Below are 8,217 nucleotides of genomic sequence, written 5' to 3' on the forward strand. Positions count from 1 at the left end.
GTGGGACCACGTAAAACGAGCAAAAGCGGTATGCCCAAGCAGTGCATGGTAGCTACTGTGGAACGGGACAATATCGAAGGTCAAGCCTTTGCTTTGAAAGTTGTTCGGCGAGCCAAAAAAGACTTTCAAATTGAGCCCGTGCAGTGAGCTTCTATGTCGGGTACTGCTCCCTTAAAGGAAGTTGTGGTGGGATTGATTCTTGAATGATCAATGCCCATTTTGCGGACAGTGTCCTGGTAGAGTAGATTAAGGTTACAGCCGCCGTCCATAAGGACTTTCATGAGATGGAACCCGTCGATAATTGGGTCGAGGACCAGAGCTGCCGAACCTTCGTGACGGATACTGGCTGGGTGGTCTGCGATCAAAAGTGATCGGGCAGGCCGCCCATTGGCTAGATTTTGAGGCGACCGGCTCTATGGCGTAGGCGTCCCGTAGTGCGCATTTGCGCTTCCACGTAGGAATGTGCGTCACATGTACCATGTTTACTGTTTTTACTTCGGGGGGAAATTGCTTCTGACCCCTGGTGTTCGATTGGCGAGTCTCTTCATCGTCGTTGCCACTGGGCGGCCCCTTCACTTGTGTTCGGTATTAAGCTTGCTGGCTTGTTTGAAGACCCAACATCTTCTGTTGGTATGATTGGCTGGTTTATCGGGGGTGCCATGAATTTGGCAGGGTCGATCCAGTATCTTGTCTAGATTGGATGGTCCGTCTTTGTTTGCCTTGAATTGCTTTTTCCGTTGACCGGGTTTGGAGCCGCTGAATCCGGCGCTGACCGCCGTGTCTTGCGTTCCTTCATTATTATTTCGACGCTTGTGTTTATTGCGTCGTGGCTTGCCGTTGCTGTCTCGAACTTCGGAAGTGCCCGGATCACTGGTGTTGTTGCTTCTACGAGCGAGCCAGCTGTCTTCTCCCGCGCAAAAGCGGGTCATCAGAGCGGTAAGGGCTGCCATGGATTTTGATTTTTCTTGTCCGAGGTGGCGGGCGAGCCATTCGTCTCGGACGCATCATCCGGAGAGTTGTTGTCTCTCGTGCCGGTATTGTTGTCTTTGCTGCGGCGTGATTTAGAGCGGCGCTGTCGGCGCTTTGGTTGTATCTCGGAAGGTTTATCCTCTACTGGATTTTTCTCATTATCGTTGTCATCCTTCATGGGTGTATCCACCATGTACACGTCATACGAAGAGGTGGTCGTCCAACGTTGGGTATACGGCGGTTTTTCGGCTTGCTCCTCTCCGGCATCATCGTCCATACCGTCTATGTCTTCAGAGCCATAATCGAGTATCTCAGTTAAGTCCTCAACTGTGGCGATGAAGTGGGTGATGGGTGGGACGTAAAATTCCCCGCTCTTATCCCCTAGTCCGGGTTGGGCGTAGTTCGGACGTTGCTCCTTTGTAATCACGAGGGATTGCATCAAGTCCAGAGCCTCGCTTAAAGGCGGGGTTTGTTGAGGGAGAAAAGAATCCGTGTAGTATGGCGGGAAGGGAATTCCTCGGCCGAGCTCACACGATGCTGACTCCGATAGTTCAGAGCCAGTATCTGGGGAAGGGTCCGGCTTTGTGATGTTTGCGGGCGACACTGCTTCCTCCGGCTCTCCAGTACTGGGCCTAATGGCCACAGATAGTCTGGCGGGTTTAGAAATCCCGTCTTCAGTCCTGACGAGGCGCTCCGGCTCTAAGGCCAGAGCAGAGGTTGGGGTCGTGAATCCTTAGAAGATCAAGTCTCCTCGGATATCAGCGACATGATCCAGGTTTCCAAAACTAATCTGGTGACCTGGGGCGTAGCTGTCGATCTGCTCTAGATGGCCAAGCGAGTTGGCCCGCAGTGCGAAGCCGCCGAATACGAAGATCTGGCAGGGGAGAAAAACCTTCCCTAGGGCAGTATCGTTGCAGATGATGGATGGATCCATCGAACCTTCTGACGGCGACACAGTGGAACTCTCAATAAAAGCACCAATGTCGGTGTCAAAACCAGCGGATCTCAGATAGGGGGTCCCAAACTGTGCGTCTAAAGTTGATGGTAACAGGAGACAGGGGACACGAAGTTTTACCCAGGTTCGGGCCCTTTTAATGGAGGTAATACCCTACGTCCTACTTGATTGATATTGATGAGTATGGGGGTTACAAGAGTTGATCTACCACGAGATCGTAATGGCTAAAACCTTAGAAGTCTATCCTGTATGATTATGACTGCCTCTACGGACTAAACCCTTCGATTTATATAGACACTGGAGGGAACTAGGGTTGTACAAAGTCGGTTACAGAGAAAGGAATCTTCATATCCGAACGCCAAGCTTGCCATCCATGCCGGGAAGAGTCCCATCCGGACACGGGAAAGAGTCTTATGTCTTGTATCTTCACGACCCATCAGTCCGGCCCATGTCCAACAAGTCGGATGCCCGAGGACCCCTTAATCCAGGACTCCCTCAGAACCCACGAGACTATTCTCCTATAAATATCACTGCAACGACGTGCGAAACATATTCCAGCCAGTATCAAGGTAGTGAGTCCTCTGAAGCAGTTGCACGAAACGCTTTCCTCCTTCCCAAGAAATGACTCCCGGGCATCTAGCACCCCTCCACCTTATCGGCACCACCGTCGCCAGTCCGCCCTGTCTCAAATGGCCTTTGGGCAATGAAGGTGCGGAGGACCCTGGCCCCTCGCCGGCAGGAGGGACTCCACTCTCACTCTTGCTTGGTTCAATGTCTTGATTGACACTATGTGGCGACGGTGATGTCCCCTTGTAGGAATAATGTTTCCCACATCTGATCCCATCTTGATGGTGCGCCCAACATCATCGGAGGGCTTACGGTTGTGTGTCTCCGCCGAATCTTACGGGATTCAGTCGGTGCTGACCTTCGGTGGATCTATTTGGATCCAATCTCCATTCATCTTCGGTTGTCTGTTCACGGGTTTGATCACTCAGATCTACGCTTCTCATCATCGACGCCGGTTGTTGTTCTGGTGGCCCTGTGGGGGATTATCACGACAACCTTTTGACTTTCTACCACAACAAGGTTTGCATGGCTTCGGCGAGGGTGGGTCGAAGGGGCGGTGATAACGACGCGCCTTTGCCTTGCTACAGTGCTTGTCGCCGTTGCTAGGTCATCCACGGACCTGATTGTAATTTTTATTACCTGCGTTCTCTGTACTACACCATGATAAACGATGAATAGATTAAAAGTTCCTTCGCAAAAAAAAAAGCACCACACCGGTTAAAATAATAAGGACAGTAATATTAGCTAGCATCAATTCATAAATAAGAGAGCAAGCTGGTGAGACGGGCCGGAACGATGTGTACGCACGCGCGAGCGAACTGATCTCGACCGAACTACCTCCGATGCAACACACACTAGTAGTATTATTACACAACCGCTTGAAATGAGTGGTTAGCCATCTCAAAAACAATCAACAGTGTAGTATTATTACCCACAAACGCCCTTCGGTGAGAGTAATCATCACCCTCTGAGTGGCAAGCATGCCTGCGTCTTGCAAATTCTACCACCAGAGCTCGGTTCACTCGCGACTTTTGCTAGCGTTTCCGGGCAGGCTCCCCATGTCAAGACGCACATGCGCGCGCGCCAAGCTGTGTAGTGTAACGTGCGCGCACTCATGCGCGCAGCTAGGCGACGCCCCAAAGCACCGGCATTTCAGCGCCGCCCTCAGTAATCCGTATGGGGCTCTAGGCCTAATTAGCTAGAATATGATTCTGCGCCGATCTGAGGCGCGAAAATCATACAGTAGAAAATTTTGGGGTCAGAGAACGCCCGGATCTGTGTGTTGCACAGCTAGTGGTAACACCTAGCCTAGTCTTATACTGTGATCAGATTAGTAATCCACCATGCAAGTGGGGAAGAGAGAGAGAGAGAGAGAGAGAGAGAGAAGATTAAGCAAGATCGAATCTGTCCGGCCTCATGTGCAGCAAAAAAGGTTTAATGGATGGGATGAACATGGCATGAGTATCTAGCTAGCATATGTCGATGCATTGCTTTTGACGCATGTTCTGCAATACTTGGCTTTTCCATCCAGCTTTAGCTCGACCATTTTCACGGTATAAAATGGTGAAGACTTCTCGGAATCCACAGCTATGGTCTATAAATACGTCCTCAGATCCATCTCACCCTGCCCACTGCCCAGCCCAGCAGCCGCTGCTTCACTAGCCAGTGTCTTCTCTTTTGGCAACTCAACTCGCTTGAGCGAAATGGCCCTGGCTGGTAAGCTGCTCGTCCTCCTCGCCGTCGCTCTTCTCGCCGTGTCCATCATCGCCGAGCACAAGGTGAGATCTCTGCTGATCCGCGGTACCCAGGACGACGGAGAAGCCAAACTGTTGGTCTTGCTTGGGATGCTTATTACATCGCATATTTTGTGATCAGGTGTTTGCCTCAGGAACCGAAGAGCATGAGGATAATGTGTACCGAGTGAGCAAGGTATATGTTTCCACGGCATTCTGTTGCACATTTTTAAAGATATTTTGGGGATAGATCTGTTACTGATCGTGTGTGTTCTCCTCCTTTCCGAATTCTTTCTTCAGGGAGGACAGGGCAGTCTCAAGATATACCGTGAGTTACCCTTCCCTGCTCATATCTGAATCTGAATCTGCTGGTTTCGCCTGAAATGAAATGTAATGTGAGTTGGACTGGTTGTTGATCCTGCGGTGCATGGATTGCAGAGTGCAAGCCGGCGTGCGAGTACCGGTGCAGCGACACCAAGTACAGGAAGCCGTGCCTCTTCTTCTGCAACAAGTGCTGCAACACGTGCCTGTGCGTGCCGTCGGGCCTCTACGGCCACAAGTACGAGTGCGGCTGCTACAACGACTGGAAGACCAAGGAGGGACGCCCCAAGTGCCCCTAGTTACAAGATTTGGTCTTCTGACGGCCCGCCGTTGATGCCGTTGCTCGATCAGCCTAGCCGGTAGTTACATGTAACAGGTGTAAGAAGAACTCGATCGAGATCTGGGTTGTCTGTAGTATGTCGCGTGCGTCCGCCTCTTCTCTGCGACTCCAGAGGGCGGCGCACGCGGTTGTATCGTGGGATTCGCCGCTCGGTTCACGACCTGGAACACGCGTAAATCACAGTTTGTTGCATGTTGGAGGAGGCACGCCGTCGCAGTTGTTGTAGCACCACACCAGAGTGGGGCGCCGGTCGTGTTGGTTGTTCTGCGCTCTGCACTCGAGATGACGCCGGTCCACCGAGCCCCGGCATGAGAGGAAACCAGGGCAACTTGCCGGAACCCCCGCCTCGAAACGAGATGCGCCGGGGGGCACTGCCCTCGAAGAGCGACCTTTCTACGAAAAAAAATGGTTAAGACCATCGGCCGATGCATCCAATGATGCGTACACCCATCTTTATCGATAAAGTCTGACAAACAAATACATAGATCAATCTAAATTTATCTTTCTGATAGATGTCTGGCGCTACACCTGCAGGTCTGTTGGTGTGACCTGACCTCGTACCAACACACCATCTAATATCATGACCGCACCAAGCCGTCTTACGGTGAGTCGAGAGCACCAACTGGTCTAACACATCCTTAGCGCACACCGCATGCTCACGCTCTAGAATCCGCTGCTGACATCTTCCGTCGTCCTATCTTCAGGAAGGATCAACGCATTGACCTTACCAGACCCAATTGCAGTCGACGTCGCCACGACGCCAAACAACGCCATCATCTTGCGTGCGTCTATCAACACGCATCCATCGCTGATACTCCACTACATCATTCCACCGAGACCCGTCGTCGTTGATGTGGTAGACGCAACATCGCTCCACCTCTTGGCCCCTCCAGCCAACATCTACTTCAAAACGATGCACCAGGAGGGAGGACGGCACTGAAGGCACCGCGATCCTCTGATCTGGGACACCCAGATCTAGCGTTTCCCCCTGGAGTAGTCGAAGCTAGGTGACGATGATGCCTTTGACAAGGAAATGACGACTACGACATTGCCAACGTCCGCCATGACCGAAATGGGCATGGGCAGACGCGCCACTCTAAACCAACACCTGACTGGACCTATATGGAGTTACAACGTGGAGGCGCATGTGGCCGCCGAAACGCGGGCAAGGAACTCCATCATCCCTCGTCGGCCCCTCTACGATCATCAACGCAGTTACAAGAATTATTAGCCCATAAAATTTAAACTACACTTGCGTTGTTTACCAACTTGTCAACTAGAAAAACAGAAGGATCACCAACCCAGTTACAAGAATTATTATTAGAAGCAAAAATTAGCTAGCTCATGAATCGCACAACTAGTTTCTCGACCACAATGTTTAAACAAGACCCTCCCGTTCATAGTAGCTATATTGATGCATTACGTGAAAAACAGCCGCTGCAGAGTCATCACTGAGTTAGCACCGTGCAAAATCTGATAACTTCCAAGGAATCAAACTCTGCCTCCATGACATGAAATCCAAGTTCTCAAAAAAAAAGACATGAAATCCCAGAAGTTTCAGCACACATGAAGTTTCGGCTTCCCTAAAAAACATTTCAGCACAGGAAATGTCTGTATATTGCTCGTAGCAAGGAATAAACGGCTGGAATTTAGTCTATTTTGGGCAGCCCAATAACTATTTCAGAAATTCCTAATAAATTCTAAAGGTCCACTTAACTCATTTGTGTAAGGCAAGCAATACTACTTAGGCCTCCTTTGGTTTAGAGGAATTTCATAGGAATTTTAGAGGATAGGATTCTTATAGGATTTTTTCCTTTAGAGCCCTTTGGTTCATAGGAATGGATTCCTATTCCTACATAGGATTGATTCCTATCCTCCACATTTCATAGGAAGATAAAAAAGAGCCTAGACTCAATGGAAAAAATCCTTTGGTGTCAACCAAATGACATCTTGTTTCCTATTCCTACTCATAGGATTTGAGATACATGTCATCTCATTTCCTATAAGATTCCTATTCTTATGATAATCCTATCCTATGAACCAAAAGAGGTCTAAAGTTTAGTCCCACATTGCTGGTTTAGTGGGAGTTGGACCTCCTTATAAGGGAGGTTCTTTCCCCACTTGTACGAGCATGAGAACAAGAGGGATATCCACGCGCGCTCCTCCTCCGCCGCCCGCCTCGCCACGCCACGCCTCGTCACGACGCGCCGCGCCGCGGGTTGCGGGAATGAGCCGATATCTAAATTTTTGCCACGCACTACGGGTATACGAAAGGTCACATGGAAGCTGAAAAGATTTTCGCCTCCCGTCGTTGCCCTCTCGCCTCCTTCTCTTGCGCCTATAAAATGGAGGTCGCTCCTCCCAGAGAGATGCACCAGAACTTCTCCTTTCTCTCCCCACTAGTTCCAATCTCTGAGCTGCTGCTGTCTTCCTCATCCCGGCTTGCGGCGTGCACCGCAGGTCGGGACAGTAGGCCTCCGAAACCGCACCTCTTTGAGTCCTGTACGGGAGAAGGGTGATAAGGTTTTTGGGGAGCGCTCTGCGCGACTATTGGCTTCTTCATCACAGACTCCGACGACTACTTCCCCGACGACAACTTCTTCCCCGACGTCGACTACCTCAACAACGACATGGCTGGAGAGGATGTCGACCCCAAGTCCAGTGCTTCTGCTGCTGTTGTCCCATATGTGTTCTTCTTCTTTCTGTCAGATGTCCTGCCATAGTTTCTCGTACTAGTTCTTGCCCTACATGTGTTAGGTTCTACTCCATATATGCAACATGATCTAGTGTCTGCCCTAGATGTGTTCAGTTCAAGTTCATATATGCAGATGCTATTTACTTTCTCTTCGTCAGATTGCATGACTTGCTTTATCGCAGCTATATTAGTCATGCTTTATCTAAAATTTCTGTTAATAAAATTATTTGGTAAATTGCTCATATTTCCAACAATCCAAAAACCTTATTATAGGCAATTTACCCCAAGTGGTTTTGCTGCTTCCATGAGACCTCCTATGTTTGAGGGTATCCACTATAAGAGGTGGCGCGTGAGAGCAGTCTTATGGTTTCAAACCATGAGTTGCTATGACGCCACTCTTGGCAAACCTGAAGGGGAGCTTGATGCTCAACAGGCACAAGCCTTTCAGAAAATGGATACTCTGTTTAAGGCTGCTCTCTTGAGTGTTCTTGGTGAGAACATACTTGGTGCTTATGCGTCAATTGATAATGGAAAAGATATGTGGGATGCACTCGAGGCCAAGTTTGGGGTCTCGGATGCTGGCACTGAGCTGTACATCATGGAGCAATTCTATGATTACAGGATGACTGAAGAGCGC

General features: G+C 49.9%; 1 protein-coding gene across 1 annotated transcript; it reads left to right on the forward strand.

Annotated features, from left to right (window-relative positions):
* The first annotated feature begins 4,098 nt into the window (after positions 1-4,098).
* Positions 4,099-5,077, forward strand: LOC125510545 (gibberellin-regulated protein 12-like). Its single transcript, XM_048675762.1, has 4 exons — positions 4,099-4,269; positions 4,367-4,420; positions 4,525-4,552; positions 4,663-5,077. Exons 1-4 carry the CDS (start codon positions 4,195-4,197, stop codon positions 4,842-4,844), a joined length of 339 nt encoding a protein of 112 aa, XP_048531719.1. The 5' UTR covers positions 4,099-4,194; the 3' UTR covers positions 4,845-5,077.
* Positions 5,078-8,217: the final 3,140 nt, after the last annotated feature.

This window comes from Triticum urartu, chromosome 5 (assembly GCF_003073215.2).
Source record: "Triticum urartu cultivar G1812 chromosome 5, Tu2.1, whole genome shotgun sequence".
NCBI lineage: Eukaryota > Viridiplantae > Streptophyta > Magnoliopsida > Poales > Poaceae > Triticum > Triticum urartu.

What these genes read in the sequence shown, in the direction of transcription:
- LOC125510545 (XM_048675762.1), top strand. Translation starts at nt 4,195, where the DNA reads ATGGCCCTGGCTGGTAAGCTGCTCGTCCTCCTCGCCGTCGCTCTTCTC. An exon ending in CCATCATCGCCGAGCACAAG is followed by an intron (nt 4,270 to 4,366) that starts GTGAGATCTCTG and finishes TTTTGTGATCAG; the next exon opens with GTGTTTGCCTCAGGAACCGA. An exon ending in ATGTGTACCGAGTGAGCAAG is followed by an intron (nt 4,421 to 4,524) that starts GTATATGTTTCC and finishes TTCTTTCTTCAG; the next exon opens with GGAGGACAGGGCAGTCTCAA.